The 24,742-nt window shown below is 42.8% G+C and overlaps 1 protein-coding gene across 3 annotated transcripts in view; it reads right to left on the reverse strand.

Annotated features, from left to right (window-relative positions):
- Positions 1–24,742, reverse strand: part of CCDC85C (coiled-coil domain containing 85C) — a 110,909-nt gene that overhangs the window by 20,385 nt on the left and 65,782 nt on the right. For 2 of the 3 annotated variants that reach the window (XM_032690634.1, XM_032690637.1), the window contains exons 2-3: positions 22,176–22,252; positions 5,693–5,797 (exon numbers count right to left, since the gene is read on the reverse strand). In XM_032690634.1, the coding sequence (XP_032546525.1) occupies positions 5,693–5,797; positions 22,176–22,252 (182 nt within the window). The remainder of the gene's footprint in view (positions 1–5,692; positions 5,798–22,175; positions 22,253–24,742) is intronic. The other variant, XM_032690636.1, reaches the window with a different exon arrangement.

A 24,742-nucleotide genomic window follows, 5' to 3' on the forward strand; every position in this document is an offset into this window, starting at 1 on the left:
GGGCAGGTGCACACTGGTAAAATGTCCCACTAACAGCTTCAGCTGCCCCCTCAGATGGTGAAATTATTGCCAACATGACATATTCAGAGCAGTTGCAGCCCATAACTACCTGACACAAGTTAATAGAACAAGAACAAGTCTGTCCGGACAAAGCAACCCATGCTTGTACCAGCAGACAAGTGCACTAACTCTGACTGACTCACAGGGGCACTGTCAGCGTAAGGATTTTGAGAGGTGCTACTTCTTTTAATAAAAGAACATCAAGCACATTTGTTTTCAGAAGGAAACGGTGGATATTTTTAACGCTTTCCTGATTTTGAAGCAAATCTGATTTGGGGATGGCCCAGGTGAAAGCCTCTGGGTGGGTAGAGGATGCATGTAGACACAGGAGGATACCTGCCCACACCTGTATTACCCTTCCAGGTCTCCATTTCAGCCTGGCTGCCCTCCCAGGCCTGGGCAGAGCAAGGGTCTGCTGTGCCCCTGCCTCTTCCTCGACCCATTTCCAGTCCCACACAAATGCATGTGACAAGTAAGCATGAGAACCTACAGCAGATCCTCAAAGCAGATGCATTTTTTTTGCCTCCTGTGGATACCTGTAAAGGCAGATTATGGATACAGTCTGTCAGTGCCTCTTTTGCTCATCAAATCCCCAAACTTTGTCTTTGGCAAACTTTGTACAGGTTAGCTGTCATGGGGAAAAAAGCAACCCGCCGCTCAGAGCCTCTGGAATAACAGCTGATGAAGGGCAGCTGCCTTCAAAAATGGATCAGCTTGTTCTCAGCTGTTGGTAATACACTCTGAAGCTTCCCAATAGCATTCCCCAGTCACAAATGGTGACAAACCTTTCATTTTACTTTCCCTTCCACAGCCACTGTTGCTGCAGCAGCAAATTAGCTGCCTTGAATTTCTCTCTTTGTCTGCTCAATAGCATCCTGGTGGTATCAATGAAGCTGGTGGGAAGGAGCTTCTGCCTTCTGCCATCATTGTTCCTAAATCATTGTTTCCCCCTGCCTAAAAAGGGACCATGGCCATCACCACTGTGGGAAGGTGAGAAACCAGCTTGGGGTCGTCCTCCAATGCACACTGGCAACGCTCAGCTCACCTGACAGCCACAGGGATGGGGCACAGGGATAGGAGAAGGCAGGGGGACCATCAGAGCACTGCACAGGATGGGCTTGGTGGAGCAACAGAAGGGGCTGAAGACGTCTTGAGAGCCACAATGAGATGCTAGAGACACAAAGGTGGTCCTGGGGATGGCAGAGGCACCAACCAGCCCAGGGACTTCATGCAGCACTGAGCAGTGCTGGCAGTGGAAGGGTTGCCGTGCTATGCTGTGCTGTGCTGTGGTGTGCACTCTGGGGCCCTGCTAGGGTCCTCAGTGCACCAGGTGACTCTGCAGGGGCATCAATGCCTAGAGGGTTCCCCTGGCTCTTCTGGGTGCATCTCCCGGACACCACAATGGCAATAGTGTGGTGGTCTCTTGCCATTTCAAACTTGATTTTAAAAGTCAGGTTGGCTTTAAGAAGCTGATCCGGTTCATATTCCTGAGAGGGACAGATTTACTCCCACTGAGGGACTAGAAGGCTTGCTCTGGGTTCCCCAGTGAAACCCAAGACCACGCTTGGGCCAGAGCCACGTCTTCTTGCCTATGCCAGGTTGGTGCAGGAGCCAGCTTGGTCCTTCCTCTGCAGGGAACTGAGGGGGAGATATCAAGTCACCCTCTCACTTTTCTTCTGCCTTGGCCTTGTATTGAAGAGGATGGAGACCATCATCTTTCCAGCCAAACAGAAGAGATAGGATGGTCATTGGGGTTGGGGTTTAGCTACTATGTGCCCTCGTATCACCTCTCCTCATCACCACTCTCACTGGCTCAGCAGCCAGCCAGTGCTTCAGCCAAGGACTCTCGTCATCCCTTCCCACCCCATTTAATGGCTTCTCTTTACACCTACATACCACAAACATTTGGGTTTGTTTTTGCAATAGCATGTGTGCCATCTGGCACAACGGAACACACCTCCCCCGAGTATCTCCACAAGGCAGAGCTACAAAACACGGCTCGTTGTGACTGTATGGTGGGAATTAAGGGAAGGAGTTGGTGGTGCTATAGCCAGGCAGCCAGAGGTGTCTCCCAGGCTTTGCATCCTGCACGAAATGCACACTGGAGAAAAATACAGAGACAGTGCAGCCCTCTCAGTCGAGTGTTCTTCACTACAGAACCACACTTCTGTTTCTCTGCACTTTCCTATGAATCTTGTTGTTTTTGAAGTAGCTCTAGGGAAGCAAAAGAAATTGTGACTCCCCAGTCTGCCCTCTAGTCTAGACTCCTCAGAGATGCAGCTTTGAACACCCAAATGGAAATGTCACTTTTATCCAGAGATACTTACTGTAGTCCTCAGGAACATACAAAGGCTGGGTATTGGCACCATCATCATTGTCTTCTCAAAAAGAGAGAGCTTTTCTCAGCTTTCACAGAGTGTATCTTCATATACTTTCCCCAGGCATTCCCAGCTCCAGACCCCAGATGAGCACAGGTCCCTTCCTCCAGCCACGACCTACAGCACGTGCAGACACATCCTCCTGCACCCAGACAGGGAACCACTAGGAACTCCTGCTCCTCAGCAAGGGAATGCTACAAACTCAGTACAACAACTTAAGGAAGGAGAAGGTGATGATTATTTTAACCTGTTGCTCAGCTTATTTTAACCTGCACACCTACAAATTCACACATTTCACGAAAAGGTTGTCAGGGTCACTGTGTGTGACACAGAGGACAAGGGACACCCACTAGCAAGTCCTAATGACAGCTCTGGCATCCCTCCTCATCGACAGCAAAGAACTGGGTTCTGGGACACATTTTTCACATGCTTTAGGAGTCAGTGGTTATTACAGGCTGACCTTTATCTCAGCATCTTGGTTACTCACCCTCCATAAACCCTAGGAAAGCTGCTGCCTGCCACCTCCTTTTCATCATTTTGGGCACATTATCTAATCCTTCCTCTTGGAACCACAGGAAGAACAATAATGGTGTAACACTGCTCCCATTATCAGGGAACAAGTCTTCTAGGGATGAGCCATCTGTGCTGTGGCCTTATCACAGGACAGACCTCCTGGTCCTGACATAAACCACTCATCCTATGGTGTTTACCCATTTGTTTGCTGTCAGTCATGTCTTTGGCCATGAGCACAGGCTAAAGCACCCCTTGCTCCAGAATTCCTGCTGGTGTTTTTACACACACTTTTCCACCCACACTCATTCCACACCAACCTTAGTACTTCCATTACAAATCTCTACAGTGGAGTCAGCCTAGCCAGCTTGCTCTGCCCTTCTCAACCCAGGGAAATCTAAGTCCCTCAGGGAGCTTGTTGCCATCTCCTCTCATGTGTCTGAGCCAAAGGAAATCACCCTCACCTCCCAGTGGACACAGGGAGCCTCTGATACACCATGAGATCACTCTGGGTTGCAGTTCCCAGAGCTGGGGAGATCAACCAGTCTGCTATCAGTACAAGCTAACATACATATCACACCTTCCCTTTCACAGGCCAGGGTCTTGTAGGTCAGAACTAACCCCCGGGACTGCTTTCCCTGGGTATTTGGTAACCACGGCAGACTACAGAACAAATCTACAATTCATCCTTCTAGGATCCATTAGAAACGCTGAACTGTGTTATTAACTGAGGTACGTCAGGGCCATGGAGAGCTGGAGTGATGCCGGCTTGTAAACTGTGTGACAGTGAGGGATGTGCTGAGGAACTTCCTCAAGGAGTTGCACAGGCAGTGACAATGATGAAACTCTGAATGGATGTGACAGCTTTGAAGCTGACACCAATTGTCCATCAGTCACCCGCATGAAGCTTGTGCAGGCACAGAGAGAAACGATTTCTCACGAACTTAGGCCTGCTGTCAATAAAAAAAAGCTGCAGAGAAACCCCAGTATGTCTCAATGTCCACTTCTGGGAGGTGCCCAAGACATTCAGACATCTGCATGAATTTGTGATCGTTGTCCTTCATCACAAAAACAATATATCATGTCAAGCCAAAAACCAAAGGGATTTTGATAGGAATATGTAAAAAAATGGCTATGTAAGTATCCCAGAGGATGTGGATTTTGATCGAAAGCTCGTTTTGTTTTTTCTCTACCATCTTCCTGCAAAGAAGGCAGAACACAGCCAGGGTGACAGATGAAGGTGAGTGTCACACAGCACCCAGGCCTCTCCATAAATGCCAGGTGCCACCTCTTCCTTGAGGAAGGAAAGAAAATAGGGACAAGTGGCCAGGAAGGGCTCCAGCAGGCAGCACCATCTGCTGCCAGCCCTCACAGAGCCCTGGTGAGCTGCGGGGGCTGATGCTCAGGCAGAAAACTCTCCTGCCAGCTCTCAGCCCTGGCACAGCTCCTCTGCAGAGAGCTGCTGGCTGTATCCCGGCCTGACTGACAAGATAAACATGAGTGTAGCACCTCTTCTTGAGGCAACCAGCACAGGCTGACTCAGCGTTGCCTGCCTGGAAGCTGGGGATCAAAATCCTGAGCACAAGAGAAGCAAAGCAAACTCCCCAAAACTGTAATGCTGGCACAGCCAGACAAACATCTTCAGGTTCATGTATTTCTGCACTCCCTGCAAAGTCTCCTGTCTTTATACATGGGGCACAAAGTCAGAAAAGTGAATATTCCTTTGGATGGTTTTATTCTTTTTTTTGGTTCGAATCATTTGAACCATTTGGGTTGAAGTTTGCAGTTCAGCAGAGACAGAAAGGGGATCTGCTTTCATACTAGAGTTTTATTTACACAAACTTTCTTAAATTATTATTAAATTATTATTGCTCCCTTCTTTACTACTCTAATATATACACTAAATCTAAAGAATGACTTTTACCCAATCAAGCAGCCAACATACAACCAGCCTACAGTACCCACGGCTCTGCTGACCAGTGTCCCAGAAACAGGACAGGGAGGTTTTCCAGCTGTGCTGTCATCAGGCTTCTGTTCACATTCACAACACTCGCAGCCCACTCCCACCAGGAGTCTCTGACTGCACCTACGTTCTGCCTGCAATCTGGAAAACAATGTCACCAAGCAAATGTAGAGGCCCAAGCAGTGAAGGGAACATCTGGAAGGCAATCATCTGGCAGGGCTCGAGATCCTCAGCCATGCCTGGTACATGGTGCAGGAGGAGTCCTGGCACAGCAGCACAGTATCCATCTTCTGCAACAGGCTTTAATAGAGATTATTCTGTTGCTTGAGAAGAAGCAATGTAGGCAAATCTTAGGAAACATAAACCTCATCTGTGATACAGAAGAGCCTAAGAACTTATTTGCTAAAGCAACCCTGACCGCACACTGCCGGACACCTGGCAAGCCTCATCCACAACCAGCTTTTTTACTGCAGGCCCGGGGCATTTACAAAGAAGCAGCTGCAGGTGTAACAAGACTCACCCTAGCTTTAAAGATGCACAGCAGTGACTGTCAGTTGACTGAAAACCTACGCTGGGAAGTTAATGATCCAAATTCAGGTAAACATCAATGTTCCAGGGGCTCCCCATCCTCCCAACAGCTGCAGGTTTCAGCTGCACATTTGCACCACCAGTTTCAGGGTGAACTCACACCTGGAAGAGCTCCCCCATAATCTTCACATGCCCCTTCCACTTTCAGGGAAACCCATGGCTCTGTCTATATAGGTAAGGAAACTTCTCTTACATTTTGCAGGGCATCTTGATACTGTGGCAGTGATGAGAGCTGTGACTCAGAGTGGTACGGGGACAATCCTTTCCTCAGAGTCCTCAGGTCCCCCGTGCTGGACTGCTGCAAAGACAAGGACAGAAAACAGGACACTGTATCAATGAGATAAAGGAAAGCTGTGCTGCTCCTGCTCCTGTCCTGGCTTTTCCCACGGCCACTTCTGACCTGTTCTCATTACTTCTGCCTGCAACAACAGTGATAGTAAACATTGTAACAAAATGCTTTTTTCATGTCCAGACCTGGAGAAAACACCTGCAAGCAGCTGGAAGTGAACTGTTCGAGATTCATTCCATTAGGTGATACAGCAGGAAGGCATTTTTGTTTTACCTAAGTTCCTACACATTCATTAAAATCATTTGTTAGGATGCATATAAAAAAATATTTTTAAGACTTCAGATTAAATCAAAATCAGAAAAAAATACATCAGGGGACATTTTTTAGATTGAGAGTTTGTAAACAGTGCTACTATGATTCACCTAAACTTGCAAAACCTACCTCAACAGAAAGGGTTTCTTATTTGGTTACAAATTTGCCTGCAGCCACAGGTCTTTAGCAAAGTCAAATATATAAAGGTCATCTATATGACCCTAGAAACCAGGTAAATGCAATCAACAGTCTGCACTCAAAGGGAGAAGCAGCACTGGGTGATAGGATGACTGAATAATCTCCCTGGGACAAAGTTTCTGCATTGTGTTGTTACCTAGCTCAGTGATTTTGAAATGTGACAGTCCTAGAATGAGAAGAGTTTTTCATTTATAAAAGTACACTCACAAAAAGTCAGTACTCAAGTAGCCAAAATCAAAGGTCTGGGAGAATATTCTTTCTTTATTACCAATAAACATCCTCATTAACTTTTCATATTTTTAAGAGTATCAAGTACTGCACTGTCCTCTACTTTAAAGCTACAAAATCATGACCTTTCAGACTGTTATGCTCCATTAAGACTTTCAACTTGCTTTTGCTGTAGAAATGATGTTTTCTACTTCAAAAGAACCAAAGAAAAATCATTGGTGCAATAAAATTTAACAGGAAATCTCATAAATCAGCTCAATTGTATAAAAAAAACCCTCAGTAACCCAAAGGCCTGAACACAACTGAGACTTTAGGGACTGTGGCCATGCACAGATCTCTGGAAATACTGAAAGTTCATTTACATTTCCTGCTCCAAGAGAAGAACTGGTGCAGTCAGAGTGGATACATCATTTTCTATCAGTGTCAGAAACGTTTTCTTGTAGCTACATGGTCTGTTTAGCACACATTCATCTTTGGTTTTATTTCAAAATGTTGTTTTAATACATTAAAACTTCTACAGTGACTCAGTGCTTTCACAAACCTTCTGGAGCCCTCACCCTATCAACTTTCTTTTTATAAGCTGTAAAGAGAAGAGAAATTTTCAAGAAAGCCATCATGAGAAATGGATGCTAGTCCAGTATCATGCAATCTGCTGGGAAATGTTGTGTCTCACATGGAATCAAGTGATACAGAATGACTTCACCATATCAGATGTCTGGGATTCCCATGAATTTACGAAGTGGCATCAGAGAAGATCTGGCCTATATTTCTTTCACATTTCACAATAGAGAGTCAGAGAGAGATCTGAAGGAGATAACTCCTTCTGAGGCCGAAAAGTGACTGCTGCAAAACTGAGTTTCCACCACTGTTCCTGGGAGGTATTTCAAAGGAAGGTTAGCAGGTCACAAAGGAAGATGATGAGAAGATTCTTAATTTACTGGCAGCGTCCCAGGCATGTGATGCCTCTTGCTGGTTATCCTGAGAGAAATTTACCTTGCCTGGTTTTCCTTCCACTGCCCTGCTGTGTGCAACCTCTTCTTCACTACTGTGTGGCATGGGGACACAGCAACCTCCTGGAGAGGTCCTGACACTCTGCTACCCACTCCCTTAGATTGTCAGCTCAGGAGCTCATGCACCTTTCTCTGATATCCATGATGAAGGGGCATTTGCATGGCCAAGGGAAAAGAAAAATAAAACAGTAGAGTAAAAATGTGAGGCTGTAGCTTTGTGAAGGAGACCCCAAAGGTTGCAGATCTCCTCGAAGGCTCCGCTCCAGAAGGGCAGGCGTTGCCTCGACAGTGTTTAGAGGTTCTGGATTGCTCAGACTTCTGCAAAGCACAGAGACCTGTAAGATGCACAATACTTATGGGGCAGCAGGAGTATAGAAACAGGCCCAAGAAAGAGAGATTTGGTAGACATTTGTTTGCATCCCAGAAACTTGCTCTCTTGCCCCCAGCTCCGAATGGGTTGGTCTACATTCAATGCACCACGTTTCATCACGTTACAGCTTGTCCTCATAGAAAGTCAAAAAACGCTTTGCCCACCAAAGGAAGGAAGGCAACAAAACCCAAACGTAGTCAACATGCAACATCACATTGCTGTGCCTAAAAATATGCTAGTTTAAATTGATTTAATTAACTGCCCTATGCTCCTGCCTGGAGCAAAAATCTGCATTAATTTCAATTTGTCTTAAATTGGTTGAAATTGTATTGGTAAATACACAGATACAGTCAAAACTCTGCTCTAACAAGTGTTTATAATGGATTAGTTCTATTGCTTTTTTAAAGCAAATCCCATTTAAGACAGTGCACTAGTGTGTGACAAAACTATTGTTACGTTGTTTCAGTGGCTGCTGATTATGAATCTGACCTAATGCATTCAATTTGATGGAAAGATTCCCACTGAGTTCAATGAACATCAAAACAAGCTCTTAATTAAAGAATAGAAACAAAAAAGAGAAAAAAATAGGACAAGACAAAAAAAAAAGATATCTAAGAAATAAAAATGCTGAACAGAGATCTATTCAGAAGGGGAACAAGGTGTTTAGGGCATAGAGTGGGTTTGCTAGGGCAAGAAGAATTCTTCATCTGCCACTATTTATATGACATCCATGCTGGAGATGGCCAAAGTAATACTTTTTCCTCCCACTGTCTGTCATGAAGATAGTCCCTTTCATGAGCAGTCCATTCAACACAATTTTCCTTCTATATTTTCCAGAAGTTATTTCAAAATGTATCTTACTCTAATTGTTTGGGTGGTTTGCCTTTTTTTTTTTTTTTTACAACAAGCTACGGATCACAGTTCTGCACTATTTATCTTCCTTGCATTGAAAGAAAATATGTATTTCTTCACCATAGAATGAAAACTGCTTTTTTCTTCCTTTTTAAAATTAAAATAGTGCGGTGACACATCTTCAACAGACCCCCCTAAACATTTACACATTCCTTGGGCTTTGCTATCAGTGCTGGAGCTAACCAGGAAAAGAAAGTGAATCCCTCATTAAAAAGCAATATGACTAATGATGCATCAGAATGAGTAGCCATTACTCCACTTAAACCTAAATTAAAAATCCTGATATTTGCATTGTCAATTCATTCACAAAATGAAATCTCTTATTACCTTACCTAATTTTCATTACTGAGATGTAAGTGGATCCCAAATTGCTTTTCTACTCAGAAAGGCATTTTAAAAGTACAATCCATGATCATCTCTGTTCATCATCATTGCTGGAGATTATGTTGCCAGCTAATGGGCAACATGTCTATAATAAATTATCCTTCAGGTAAAATCACTTCACATTTCTGGAGTTCCAAGGAATTTATCAGCAAAATCATTTTCATCTGAACTAAAGCTCCCTGGGAGCATGCCATTTCGATTAAACTTTTATTGGAAACATTTCCTAAGCTGAGGAGCAGAGAAGAGGGAGGGAGACAGCAAAGGAGACCAAGAGAGAGCTGAGGAGACTCACAGTCAGTCTTTATCCAACCTGATCAAATTGTGTAACCTGAAAAACACTTGTCCCCAGTAAAAGCCAACAAATGGCTATTGACTACTCCAGAGTGGCTCTTGCTCTTTTATGTGAATTTTTTTCAAACACTAGTTTCATTCAAAAGCTAAACCAAATAAAAAAAAACCAAAAAACAAACCAACCAACCAAACAAAAACCCCACCCCCAAAAAAAGCGTCTCCTGACTTTCCCAGCAGTACAAAAGTGCAGGACCTGCCCTCAGTCTAACTCAGCACTGGCATTGCCTTCCTTCCCCAGCTGATGAGCATGGAGACAAGACTGCAAACCCAACAACTTTTCCTGCAGTGCAGTGCAAACCTGTGCTACCCACTGCCAGCACTGACAGCTCCGCAGTGGTCACTCCGATACAATCGTTCTTCAATACTTGGAAATAATGACATGACATTTATTGCTAAATTTTTCAACTAGGCTGAACCTAGAGTGACCCCAGAAGATACTGTTCTTGAACCAACGCTCGAGATCTTTGTCCGCCTTTTATGAAAGAAATGGACACAGACATGCCCCTCCCATTAGGGAAGGGAGTTTGGCCTACTCATATCAGTGGGAGAAGAAAAGGACCTACAAATCAGGGTTTTAGTAAAAATGGACTGCAAACCCAACTGGGTTTTTTTCTGTCTAGAAAACAGAAGCAATTTGATTACAGAAGCAATTTGATGGGTGGAAAGTGGTATTTTCCATAACAAATTATATATAATTTTAAACAGAAATAGAAATTGAATTCTTGATGGTTACCAATGCTTAAAATTACATTTAAAAAAAAAAGCAGAACAAAACAACAAAAAACCAGCAAACACTTGTTCCTATCAAAGCTTCCTATCCTGCTAGCAGGGAGAAGAAATGGTGGCCTCTGACTTTTTGACCCACTGTGCTGAGTGATTCAATTGAAAAATAACACAAATAACACAAGAAGATGGATGGTGTTTGGGGTATTTTAAGGTCAAAGTACTACAAAGAAACATTTATTTTCCTTTCTGTTTCTGTCCAGTAAAGTCAGATCAGCGCTGCAGCTATGTTGAACCAACTGCGAAGATAAAGTGTTGAAAACTTAGAGACAAGTTAGACAAATTATCTTTTCTGTTACCCTTCAGTGTTACTTCTGCTAGAATGGAGAAAAAAGAAGAAACAGATTTAATTTTTAAACACTTTGATGTAACAAAATGGACTGTTCTTAACAGAAATTAAATACAGAAAGACAGAAATTTACTTGACAGAAAGTCCTCAGCATTTACGAAAGAGATTAGCAAAAAATCTATTTCAATTAGAAATATGTGTTGAAGTGACCGAGGAAAATTAAAAATCAGCACTGTGGGGTTCCAGTAATTCATGAATTAGCATTCAAACCAAGGTTGTTACATAAGTAGCCTTTAATTGAAAACAGTATTTTCTCCCTTCTTATAAGTTGTAACAGATGAAGACTGAAAAAAGTTTAAAAACTATATTTAATCACAAATGATCAATTTGACTCTGTACCCTGTGGAAGTATTAAAGTCATCAGGGCTACAGCTTCCCTTCTCCCCACAGGCTGTGGGGTCCTCTGGGATCAATTTGGATATCTAAACATGGGCATCCCATGCCTAAGCATATCCAAGGCACTCTTGGAGCCTTGGTAGGTGTGGTAAAGAGCTGCTAGAGACCTGCATCCTTCTGCTGCACAGCAGGAGCAAGAAGGGTCAGGCCTGGTGTCACCTGAGGACTACAGCTGAGCACCTGAGACGCTGCTCTCTTCACCTCTTTGTAACTCATTTGTAACCTCCTGCATTGTGAAAGCTTTCTCTCCTGGTCTACACTTCATTTAAAAAAAACACACAACAAAGCACCAATTCGAAGGCCAGAAGTCCTACAAAGCCCCTTTTTGTTTACCTCTGGGGAGTCTCTTTATAAAGGGATGGCAAAATGCGTCCAGAATGCAGAGGAGAATTAAACATACATGAATCACCAACAGTAGACTTCCGAAAGGGCTGTCATTTTGGAGGATTTATAATAATCAGCTTCATTTTCATACAACAGAGACCCACTTGCACTAAGCTCAAGAGACACAGATTACACACTGTACCACTTATATGTATTAATATTATATCCACATTTCAACATAACTTTAGAAGAAATTATGTAACAGCATGAAATGCAACTAGATGGAAAGCAATCCTGTGAGGAACTCAATACTGACAAGAGAAGATACCCTTATTGACACCAGTTCAGAAGATTTTCTTTGGACAAACAATTATGCCACACCATCACCCAGCCTTCTGACAGACAAGCAATTTCCACTTTTTAGTGGTTACCTCCCCTTCTACAAAGCACAGGATTTCCTTAAGACATCATTTAAATATCAGAGTGAAGCTGGTGCTCAGCAATAGGGCAAGGGCATTGCACCCTGACCATGTAAACCCAATAAGGATTTGGGCTTATGATTTGGGTAATTCTCTCTATGTGGAAAAAAAAAGTCTATATGGAAAAAAAAATCTCATTCTTACTTCAGATTCCACTTTCACCCCATAAATCTTGGATGTTAGATAGAAAACTCTGTTGAGACCTTGGCTTCTGGTTATATACATTTGTGAAGAGGGAAAAAAATCGGAAGGTTTTATTTCAGTCTACTATGTCAGACTGCCTTCATCTTTATGGACTCTTGTACTGCCCATTACCTGGATTACTTGCCCATCACTGTAATATAAATTCTTAAACCTGCCAGCAACAATTCTCTAAACCATAATTGTTCCAGTAATTGAAACTGCCTCAATTTTTACACTCAACAACCCATTGTTTGCAACTGGGTAATTAAATGGAAGGTTTAGCTCAAAATCTTTTCCTGTTATTTTGTGCAGCAATTTAGCTGAAAGTGCCAGCTTCTCTTCAGGTAGGTAAATGGCTTTGATTTGAAGTTGGCCAGAACTTACTAACCAATGTCTATTGCACAAGTACAGGCAGAAATAAAAATAAATTAGTGGCATATTTAATACATTCAGATGATTAAAAAATGGAAATCACCAACATTAGCATGTGAAAGAACAAGCAATCAGAGCCCCAAACAACCAGCAGCAGTATTAAAAGAGAGCCCCTAGATCCAAGAAGCTGTTCATGGATGCATTAGCTCTCTCTACCTTACAGAAATTAAGTGGCAAGCTGTTGCAGTCAGCCAGCTAGAAGGGAACAGAAGAATATTATACATTTGGAAACTTAATAGAAAAAAGTTATTTTATCATCTTGAAAAAAATCTGTATCTTTACCACAGATGACCAAACCCCTTTTCCCATATTCATGAACGAAGCCTTGCAGCCCATTATTATCTGCACAAATATTAACATCTTACTATCCAGATTTAGAGCATGGTGACCCCACAAACAGTTGATAAAGCTTGATCACCTTATTCTTCTTCACAACTACAGGTATTTTATCACACCTGCAGAGTTCAACGGCACTCTCAGAACACACCTCTCTGTAAGAATGACCTGGCCCAAGATAGCCTTAGTAAGTCCAGCAGAGCAGTGATATTTTGCTGAGGTAAAGCAAAGCAGAAACACATCTCAAATAACATGAAGGAGATGTTGCAAAGCATCTGCCTTACACAGCTCTCACATGGGCAGCAGGGCAACGGCCCCTGTTTCTCATGACCTCAGCACCACACATGAGTGGCCCTGTCAGGCAGCCTTGTGCCCCAGAGAATATCCCCCACCACACCATCTTGCACAAACATTTCCTCCTTATCTCATTAACACGTGTTTTATTGTCTCATGCACCAGGAACCTGAGGGATGGGCAATTTCCCTATGTAAAGCTAGCTAATAATTGAATTAAGGTTCAGTAATTGCAGTTATCACTACAAGATATATTTAAGGAAAAATAAGCTCAGCAAAGCACATATCTGACACATATGTGAAGAGTTCCATTAGCTTCAACAGCATTTATCAGGCAAGTTGGAAATTACACACATGAGTGCAATTAAAAAAAAAATCAACGTATTTGATTTTGAAAGAACTCTGCAAATAAGAAAAAAAAAACCTAAGGGATGAGATTAAAACTATTTAACATCTTCCATGTCATGCTTTCTGTAACAGGAGAGATTAAACTCCTTTACACTGGCTCATATCCCTGTTGTACATGTAGCACATCCAGGGATCATTCCTGAATTGGTGACAAAGGCTTTAGAGGATAAAGGTCTGTCAAGACATCTACTCTCCTGATCCCCTCCCTGGGATTCAGACAGGAGGTCACAAGCACACCCTCACCCAGTTCCATCAGTAAAGCCATTTTCAGCAGTTCATGTGGAGTTGGAAATGGTGTGACCCTGAGAATGAGGTGCACAGCTGTTGTGCAGCAGCAGCACAGGGAGCTGTAAGGAGGAATTTGGACACTGTGCCATGACTCGATCTCAGCCATTTGCAAATGTAACGCACGGACAAGGATCCCCACTTCTGCCTATGCTCTGACTTCCCCCTCACATCATGAGCTGCATTCATACAAGCTGGAGGGGCAACCAGATTTCATCTGGTTGCATTGGCCACAGCTGGAATTTTCTACTGTGGGGGGAGGTAACAACTTTGGGAAAGGTAGAAGACAGTCAGTAAGAGGCTGAGCAGATTTCACCACCTAAAATCACTATTGGAAAAATATTTTTATTAGTATCTCAGTGGGGTACAGGCAATAAAAGCAGTGCAAATTTCAAACCTCTCCATTCTCTGTAGCGACAGAGGTAGGGAACTTTAGTACACTCTTAATACTGTATTTTTGTCCTCTTGTTTTAGATCTGCAGAGAAAGATCAAATCCATAACTCATGGGAGACTCAGATAATCAGTTCAAACCAAATTGCAGTATATAATTATAATCACAAAACTGGCAGGCTTTGCTCAAGAGGAAATATGAGCTGGCACAGCTGAGAGATTCAAGTATCACAGCCCATAACCCAAACAGAAATGCAGATCAATAGTTAACAAAGCCAAACAGAGTTATAACCATTGACATTTGGTGTAGCCCCAGTCTGGTTTGCATCTTGCATGTCATGAGTTTCAGAGTCACAGACTAGTAGAGCCCATTCATGGCTCATTGGAACCAAAATTAGTGTCTTTACTAGGGATACTAATGGAGAGGCTAAGGAATGCTGCCCCAGTTCCTCCAGGCAAGGAGATGTAAATGTGGATGTAGTATTAAGCATAGAAACAAACTCAATGCAACATCCCCTGGAGTCACCTTTCATTTTCTCCTGTCAGCTGCACTCCAGGCAACAAGGCCAAAGGGAACCACACTGCACCTCCTCCAAAAAGCTCAGCCACAGCAGTGCCACTGGGATGCCTTTAAGGCACTCCCCACATCCCACAGAACAACGGGGGTGGGAATGAGAAAAATAAAGATCTGAATACCCTCCTGATAAATCAACAATGGTCCCTTGCAGGCTTTAACTAATGCTGGACACCAGCTGACCAAGGGCTCTGCTGACCTTCTCTCTCTTCTTTCAAGCAGCATTCAGGGCAGGATGGGCACTCAAGTCCCTTTCTTCTAGAAGACTACTCAGATATTCAAAGTTCTCTGCTGAGCCAGGATTTAAAGAGTCAGAGACAATCAGTTACAGCCAGTCTCAATTTCTATGAGATAGTTTGAATATTCTTTAAAACTCTCTTATAAAGATTTAGATTTGCATTTTTGGCTTCATGAAAACCAAAACAAAATAGAAAATCTTGTCACAAGCTTACAGTTTTGGGCAAAGACACTTTTTTTTTCCAAAGCAATGAATGATTAACATCCTTCCCATACTTCCCCAAGTTGTTTTCAGATATCAGACACTGAATGTTTCTTGAGCTGGGCTTGAATTTGGCATTTAACTCATTGCAAAAATCTGTTTCTAAGCCTCTACAGCTATTGCTTAGTTCTCAGCTATTTCTCAGATGGACTGATCACTGAGATTCTGTGTTCTTTGAACCTCTCTACATGTTACAAAGACACAAAAAGCTTCTTCTTCATAGCCTGATCTAACCTCAGTTAACAGCTTTTTCCCTGGGCCTGTCCTCATACAGAGAAAAAAGTAGAATCTAAGGAAATTATTACAAAGCTGGTTAAGCACAGGATATTACTAATCCTGTATTTCACAGCTGGAGGTTAAACTGAGCCTCATTAAACCCAATGTTCTTGCTTTACCCACAACAGAAACAAATGGGGCATGGCAGAGCTTTGTGTGTGTGCATCTCTCTCACACACACCCGTACACAGAAATTCAGCTCCAGTCCTTTCAAAATTTAAGTTGCAAGAAATTATACGATTGTCTCAAATTTGTAAGACTCAATCAAGTGAGTATGTCTCTGTCTATCTGTTAATCAACTTCTGGATCCAAATCTTCTTGAATTATAAATAAAATAGGTTTTTAGGGAACTCTATTTATAGTCTCATAAAATCCCTGGATACCACAGGCAACAACCCCAGAACACACAGTACACCATCCAGATGTCATTACAAGTTGCAAAAGCTCCTTTTTGTCACTGATCATGCATTTTAGATATGCATGAATGCAAGGTGAATGTCAGGAGAATATTTATTTTGGTATGTAGCAGCCCAAGACCCTGATGTCCAGAGTCAACAGAAGGAAATCCATTGTCTTAAAGGGCTTGAAGGTATTTTGGATGCACGTCTGAGACATGTCTGAACTGCTTCTATAAACTGTACATCTCTTATTTGGGGAGGAAAAACATTTTATTGAACAAGTACATATTATTTAATTACATCTCAAGTCAATCTATTGGATAGCAAATTGGTCAGATCAGTCTTGTCATTTTAATTCATAAAAGAAGGAGGTGAAATAAAACACACTTGGACATCAACTGGTTTTGCATGCTATGTTTTCTTGAAGATTCTACTGCCACAACTAAGGAAGGAACATTTGAGAGATTCTGTTAACATCTTTTGCATTTATGCATGTAGACAATGCAATGCAAGTTAGAGGCTTAAATCAAAGTTTTGAGAGTGGTCTCATGAAAGGTCTCATGAGAGAAGATCTCAGGAGAGAAGGTCTCATGAAAATCTGGTTCTACTAGAGCTGTACTCCAAAATGCATGGAGTCCTGTAGGAATTCGCACCATTGACTTGAAAGGAACATTTGGATGTGATCCCAAACATAGATCTCCTTTTTTATTACTTAAAATTAATATGCAGCTAAACATTTAAACACTGCCTAAAAATGGTAATATACTAACTGAGGGCACGTCCCCTTCAATATTCTGAATTTAAATGGAGACCAACTGCCTGGAAAGCTTTTCATGTCTGAGTTGCTCTGTATTACAAAAAAAAATCCAATTTCCCTTGTGAGACCTTAAATTAAAGCAATTATACTTATCCTCCTCACATACAAACAGTAGGTAGACTTTGGGGAAATTAGACAGGTTTGTAATTCTGTTCCTGTCGTGGTGAGCGTGTGCAATGCTCCTGGCACAAGCCATGGCCTTGCAACAAACCTCCAGAGCCAATTCACAGGGAGGCCCAAAGTTTAAGACCTTACAGCAACTCTGAGAGCAAAGAGGCAACTCCACAAGCAGGAACTGTTAATGGCAGACTTGGCACAAAAGCAACTGATAATAAAACAACATAGGAAATTGCAGTCCGACTCTCCCAGAGCCAGCCAGCACATTGTGGGCAATTTATTTTTCTCCTCCATCCTCTGCTCCTAGGGAAGAGATCAGGCTCTCCACTGAATGGCATCTACATCTTTGTTCATTGCAGCACTAACAATTATGAGGCTCTTTTCGATCCTGCAGTCCACATTTTTCCCCCTTGTTTTCAGACCTATATGCTGGGAGCTGCCTGCTGAGTGCATGGTTGTGCCAAGATCCCACTTGCCTAAGAATTGCAGCAGCCTGTAGATGCCCTGGCCATGGAAGCTCCCAGGTCAAACACCTCAGCTCTGTTTTAATAGCAGTGTTTATAGCCATTGCCTACCATCATTTTACTATCTGCACAGCTGCAGCCTTCTTTTAATTTAGGCTAAGCATGCAGTTTCTTAAAAATAAGACCAAGTATAGTTTTCAAGAACTTCTAGGGATGCTTCAAAGATCTTCCAAGCATACTCTAAAACCCAGTCAGCTAGCAGGCAGATACTGAACTGCTGTGAATGCTGGTGATACTGAAGTCTATTCACAATTTTAATTAAATACTCTTATGTTCTTCATAAATCCCAAGGGCTGTCACTCCATAGAGAATTTTTTTTAATTCTGCTCTGCTCCAGGGGACTTGAAATTTTCCCTGAAAGATGCACCAGGACCTCATTGTCAAACGTCCAGTTACTCAGAGCCTCACCTGCCCAAAAATCTGCTCTGTTCCAAGTTGGGCTTTTTGAAACAAAGGTGTACAATATGCCCTGGGCATCTTTGAACAGAAAAATGCCTCTGGCATTTCTGTTCTGGAGGGAAAAGCCAGACACAGCTCAGCAGAGACTATAAATCAAAAAGAGTCCCGATAGCCAGCTCATGGGGCACAGTTGTTAGTTATAAGGAGAGAGAACAGGGTGATGAGTCCACAAAACCTATAAAATTCAATTTTATTTGAAAGTGCTCAATCCTTGCCACTGTACAGAAAGAGCTGAAAATGCAAGACAATGTGAAAGAATAGCCAGAAGTTTGTCACTGTTATTATCTCTAAAATGTACGCATTACTTATAAAACTAACCAGAAATGGCCTTTGGAGTTCCTAAATGTTATAAACACAGGTCTCTCTAACCTTAAGGGGAAAGTGTGTAATTAAAAATTCCTTTTTAGTTCAAGGGTCAGTGTGAGATGGCTTAAGGGGTCTATTTTCTGCTTGGACACCTTCAGCTCAGGGGAATGCCTAAATGGAAACCAAATACGGTCTCCCACCTCAGGGGTTATATCTTAGCAATACGGAAGGTAACCTCACCTAGTCAACCACATACCACTAAAGAAAGGTTAACACCAGCTCTCCTGAACACTTTCCACAAGACACAGAGGAAAATAAGGGCTTCTCCCACGTGATGTTGCACAGATTGACTACATGAACACAGCAGAACTCAGGGCACTTCTTCCCTGGAGAGTTTAAGACTATAAAAGTGATGCCCATGAAGCTCTCCAAAATCAACACACAACATTCCTTGGAGCTTGCATTCATCTTCTTTATACTTCAACTAAAACTTCCAGAAACCAGTTACACTTGTGAGAAAGGCTCACACTGTCAATCCCAGGACACAGAGGTCCCCACTTGGCTTTGTGGGGTCTTTGCCACTGTGGAGACACCTACACCTACCAGCACTGGAGAGCAGGGCTGAGGGGCCTTTTCTGGTACTGGCATTTGCTACAGCATTCCCCAGAACTGCTGCCAGAGATTTTGCCAGCATAGCCATGCCACCCAAGAAAAAGTATGACCTTCCAGCTAACACGGTCATGCCAGCAAAACATTACAGCATAAACTGAGTAAAAAGGAAAAGTAAAAATTGGAGTCATCTCTCCTCAAAGGAGAATGGGAAGAGTGATCTTTACTGATGGGTTAGCAAAATAAGAAGCAGCTCACTTCCCAACTGGAAATACACATCTCCTCCCCTAGAAAGCAAAAGATGTCAAAACAACAACAACAACAAAAAATCCTTTATGGCTATCATAAATTACACACCATCTCCATTTATTTTCCTCCCACTGCAAAGTGTGGCTTGTGAGATGGTATTTCTTGATCTCCCAAGAGTAAGAAAAGCTCTCTCCATTAACCTGTTCAAATAAGTCACTAGAAAAACAGAAGTGTGAATCCCCACACACCGTGTGTGAATCCCCACACACTGTGTTGCAGGTAACATGCACAGCACAGAGCAGCTGCCAGGCACAGGCTGGAGAGCTTTTGACTCTCCCACTGAGGCTTTCTTCCAAAGTGCTTATAGAAAAAGGTTATGTCGGGAAGCAGGAGAAAAGTGCAGGCTCAGGACCTCCTGCACCAACTTAATGCCACATCAGAAGTGGGTACAAAGACACCACCTCTCAGCAGCACCACCAACAGATGCTGAAGAAGATAAAGCAACAAATCTCGCTCAAGATGCACCAGCCAGCAAAGGGGTATTGTGTCACTGGCCACTGGAATATAAATCCTCCTGTAAAGCTTGCAAATATCTCTTGCAGCACCGGCCTTCTCGGGTTTCTCTGGATGAAGCATTATTTCAGCTCTATGTTTAGCACTTGGAAGGAATCCAGGAAGACTTCCATAACCACCACTGATTTGTTAATCCCTTAATGCACAGGCACTGTTTGTTACTTAGGACGTCAGGTTTCATCGCTCCTCAGCACGCTGGTGATAGAACTTCTTGACACCGGGCTGCAAATATTATTGCAAAGTCAATACTCCCAGGGAGAAAGACAAGTTGAGTTAAAATGTGACTTTAGTGTCGACAAGCCAGCTTGGCATTGCAAAGTTCAAACGGCCGGGATCACCTGGCAACTTTCAAAACAGAAGGAAGTTTGCCAGGATCCTTTTTGACTAGAGTCTTATCCCAAGATCCGCATGGTAACAGCTAAACATTTTCCAATCAGACAAAGCAAATAAGAATACAGTAAGTGGATTATAATTTTTTGGGCAAGTGCTGGGAGCTACATGTACATATGCGTGTCAGTTTGCATCTATACAGATTTTCCTAATCTTTCTCATTGAAAGAGAAAAAAAATCCAAATCTGGGTATGTAGTATGACAGACTGAAGGTGATGCAGCTCAGTATTCCCAGGGAGTTCACCCAGGTTATGGTAGCTTCAACACTTCTGCTGCCCTAAGGAAAGCTGACTCCTGGCTCAAAATAAATAGCATGATCTAAAATAGGTGGGATCCTGGTCTTTTTGGAGGGCCATTAAGACATCACACACAGGCTGCACAGCAGGTCACAGCCAGGGTAGCATCAGTGCCTGCTGTTGCTGGGGAGGTGGCAGGCCTTCACTAAAACACAGAGTTATTTTAAGGTCATTTCTCTCCCTCCTGAACTCAAATGTTTGTAGTGACACAGTCTGAACGGTGATGACACCTGAGTGGAGGAAAAGGTACAGCCTTCACACCCAGGACAGCGCAGAGTTGAAGGGCTGATGCATGAGCCTGAAGCAGCCCCACACACCCAAAGCTAACTGGGCTTCATCCTCCCAATGCAATAAGCCCAGGCAGCTATTCAGCCCCTATTTATTACCATCATTAATTACCAACCACTTTTTTTTGACCTCATAAAGCAGATCAGACAGAGCAATGTGCTCGGCTGTGGCAGGACAAAGCTAGGCCAAGGGCACATCAAGCCCATCCCCAAATCCATGCACATCCCAACTGTCCACACGCAGCCCATCTGCTTATCAATAGCTCCAATTAAACAGTCTCGGGGTTTCGACCGCCACCAGACACCGGCTCACTCTCAGTTTGGGAGAAAGACAGAGGAAGTTAAAATTAAATTAGCAATCGATCAATACATGGAGCAACTCCAAAGCTGTTGAGTTGAGCACTCTTTTGGGGTTTAACCCTTTGGTGCCCTATGAGTTTTGTTTCATGGCTAGCAAAGTCAATGAGTACACTGGAAATATGGGAGAATCTTTAAAAAGGGTCACAATCAGATCAAATTCAAAAAATATAAGGTTTGACAAAATTATTTTATTGAAATTTCAGTAAGTGTAGAGCTCTTTATTATTTTTGTTTGTTTAATTTAAATGGGAATGCTTTAGAAATGTGATCCTGGAGCAGTCTATTTTCAGATTTGATGAAAAGAACAGCACAATATAAACTGGCAAAAAGGTATTTAAATAATTTTAGAAGGCCTATTTTATTTCCAGTCCTTATAATTGGAAAGAATCTGGAACAAAATCACTGTGAAACTCGGTGCTTGAAGTAAGAAGCAAAGCATAGAAAAAAAGCCTTTAAAGTGCCAGGAGGGTAGAACATAACACAGTGGAAGGATGCAAAGAACAAGAAAAAAAGAGTAACTTTTCCAATGGTCTAAATAGACAGTGCTTCACTGAATGCAGCAAAGCTGCCCCTGTTTATACTAACTGCTGGGTTTTACAGGGGATCCAGAGGACATACCAGACAGAACAACTGCTTTCTTCCCACTGCTTGACATTGCTCTATAAAGACAGGTAAGCACCGGGAGTAATCAAAAGCCCAGTGGCACGTGGAGTAGACTTTGAAAGGGAGATGTAAGCAAAAAGTGCCACTTTAGAGAGGTCTGTTCAGATTTAAGTAAGATCTCAAATAAAAGCTGGGAGCCCATACAGCACAAAACCATTCCCAAGGCGGTCCTTTGAATACAGTCTCCTCTTTCAACAAGATAAAAGTCAATGTAGATGGGCAAGCAAGACAAAATCCTACAGCAAGGGCACAGGAAGCGCTGGACTCTCACAGCATCCCCAAGAGCAGCAGTGGATCAAGGAGCTCTGCAGGGAGGCATTAATGCATCTCTGAAACACACACGGACACTAACAGAGGATTCAATTTTTTTGTCCTACTTTTTTTTTTGTTTTTAACAAAAGCAGACCAAATTCTATCTGTGGGGGCTAATATGAAAAGACCATTATGTTCTTCCTGGGTAGGACGTTTACCAAAAGCCCTTGTGCATTCAAATGGGCAGTCAGGCACAGCCATATGGAAAACACAGAACTGAGCCACACTACCACCTATTAGGCAATAAAAACCTACCTGGGAAAGAAGCTTGTTGTCATCCTCCAGCAGTTTCACTTTTGTCTCAAGTTGCCTGATATAGTTGGAAGACGAATCTTTAGAAAAAGAGAAAAAAAAACACATTTAAGCTTCTTGTGTTAGAGGAAAGCATTGTCAAACAGTAAAATGTTTTCCCACTCCATGGAAGGCAAGTTTGGGAAAGACCTAATGAATAAAACCCCATGTGTATAGGGTGAGGAAGGGAATGTATCAAAATGGTTTTTTCACTAAAAAGCGGAGGTTCAGCAGTAGCAATATCTTCTGTGAATCCTTACTGGTGCCATCAGTTTTAAGAGTGGGGGAGATACAGAAGGAAAGTGAAGTTGAACTACTGTGGCTTGTATTTTTATAAAAGTAATTTCCTGGGTTTGAAAGCAATTCTCATTCATCTAAAATGCACTAAAATACTCCACAACAGAACAAGATGTTTCCTTTTAGGCTTGAATAAACAACCCCTCCACACACGTGCCTTTTGCTTTCAAAAACAACTGAAAAACTCACAAAAGTAAGCTGTTGGCACAGCTCTATGAGATCACTGCCACAACTTTCAGTGCTGTAAAAAGGGAAGAAGTGTATTCAGCAAGGCCACAGAGCTGCAGCATGCACACAACAAGTGCCTCCCCAGGACATCTGTTTTTTCTAGTGGAAGCACATGACACTAACCAGAAAAATACCAGGACAATAAAATAAAGAATATCCTCACATAATATGGTAAAATTCAACCTGAAGGAATTTAGTGGCCAGTTTACCATTGCAGTTAAGACAGCAACACCAGACAGGGTGGCCTAGCATAGAAGATAAGTTGCTGGAGAAGCATTGTGGGTGGCTTACGGCTCTCCAAAGCATCTGGCTTTTGTTTAGAACTGTGCTTTGAAGCAACACATTTGCAAATTTCACAGGGGAGAAAATAAAAGAACCTCAGAAAACCTTTTCTCCATTTTCATTATAGCTTAGTGACTTCCTTCCATGCACTTGGAACTTTGCAAAATTTCTTCTTCATTTGCAATTTGGGTAGCAGAGGCCATGAGTTGTTACAGCAGGAGGAAAAGAGTTTTGCAACATAAAAATATAAGAAACCTCAAACATCTTCCACACTCCTAAAAGGGCTCTGAAAAGTGGAATTGAATTTTACCTCATTTCATTTATTATGGCATGACTGCAAAAGACACTATTCAACCCCCGGACTCCTTGCCAAGTGTGTATTGGCAAGGAACCAGGTGTTAACAAGGGCACCAATGCTGGTAGATGTGTGCTGCCCGTGGCCAGTGCCTTTCAGGATCAGCCCTACTACGGTGAGCAGGCACCACTGAATGCAGCTCTGCACAGACCAACACAAACCCACACACACGTGTGAGGTTTAGGCTGGCTCTGCGCTAAACAGCTTCTTTCTGCCTTTGCCAGTAGCTGCTGAACGCACTCAACGCTAAGCCTGAATGCCTCTTTTTGGCCACCCTGGGGACAGTTCAGCAGAAGAGCTAGCATGCAAGCTGCAGCTAATCACTGAGAGTGCTTTGACCATTCAAGAGAAAAACTGGAATATGCTTGAAAAAGTGCTACCATAGACAAGTGCCAAACCGCACATAAAGGAACAGCAGGAAGGATCCGAGTCAAGTGCCCGTCTAAAGCACAAACACTTTCAGAGGAAACATGCTCACTTTTTTGTCTGGATCATGCTTTGTCCAAACCCAGGAAATCCAAACAAGTCCTCATGAAAAAGGTTAAGAAGACACCATAGGAGGCTACGCCAGTTCAGTGAACAGCTTAAGTAGTTTTAAGGTTCACAGCAACATCGCCCTCAGCTGCGGGGACCACAAACTCTGCCCAACAACCACCCTAACACAGGGGGAGTCTCCAGGTCAGATAAGAGAGTAAACCAAATAGGTTATAGAATCAATCTATAGCTTACAGAATCAATCTACAGCACCTTCCCTGTGAAGGCCTCATGTCAACAGCACCACAAATTTAGCCATGCATAGCTAAAGGTGGCAAGTATAATCCTGCAGTAGATCAGTGCTGAAGTCAGCAAGACTTCAGCATCAGCTTGAACAACTTGCTGAATTAGTAATGAACCTGTCCCCCAGCAGGGTGTGAGGAGAGTTTGAGATTGTTAAATATAAAGCAGGAGGACCATGGACCCTTTGGTCTGACCTCCTCTGTGCCCCAGGCCACCACACATGGTTAACTTACCCCTAAATTCAGTCCAATAATACCCATTTGGCTAAACAGTTCCAAAACTAGTCTCCATATCTGTTTGAAGACAGACAGAGACTCCACCACTTCCATTTGTGCGTTGGATACAACAGCTTCCATTGGTAGATCTGGTCAGATTAAGGCGTCCTTCCCATCTGCACTTCAGCTTCACTGATGCCCTCATAGTGCCAGGGCAGCAGCGGAGCTGAGCACCTCTACACAGTGAATGCAGTAACCCTGATAATACAGCAGGTCCTGATTTTTATCTCAAAGTATCTGGGCATTCAAAGCAGCTTCAAGGAAGAATTCAAACTGATGCCAAAGGTGAGGCTTAATCCACATCTGCCTGGGAACCA

The sequence above is a fragment of the Chiroxiphia lanceolata genome, chromosome 6, assembly GCF_009829145.1.
Source record: "Chiroxiphia lanceolata isolate bChiLan1 chromosome 6, bChiLan1.pri, whole genome shotgun sequence".
Taxonomy (NCBI): Eukaryota; Metazoa; Chordata; class Aves; order Passeriformes; family Pipridae; genus Chiroxiphia; species Chiroxiphia lanceolata.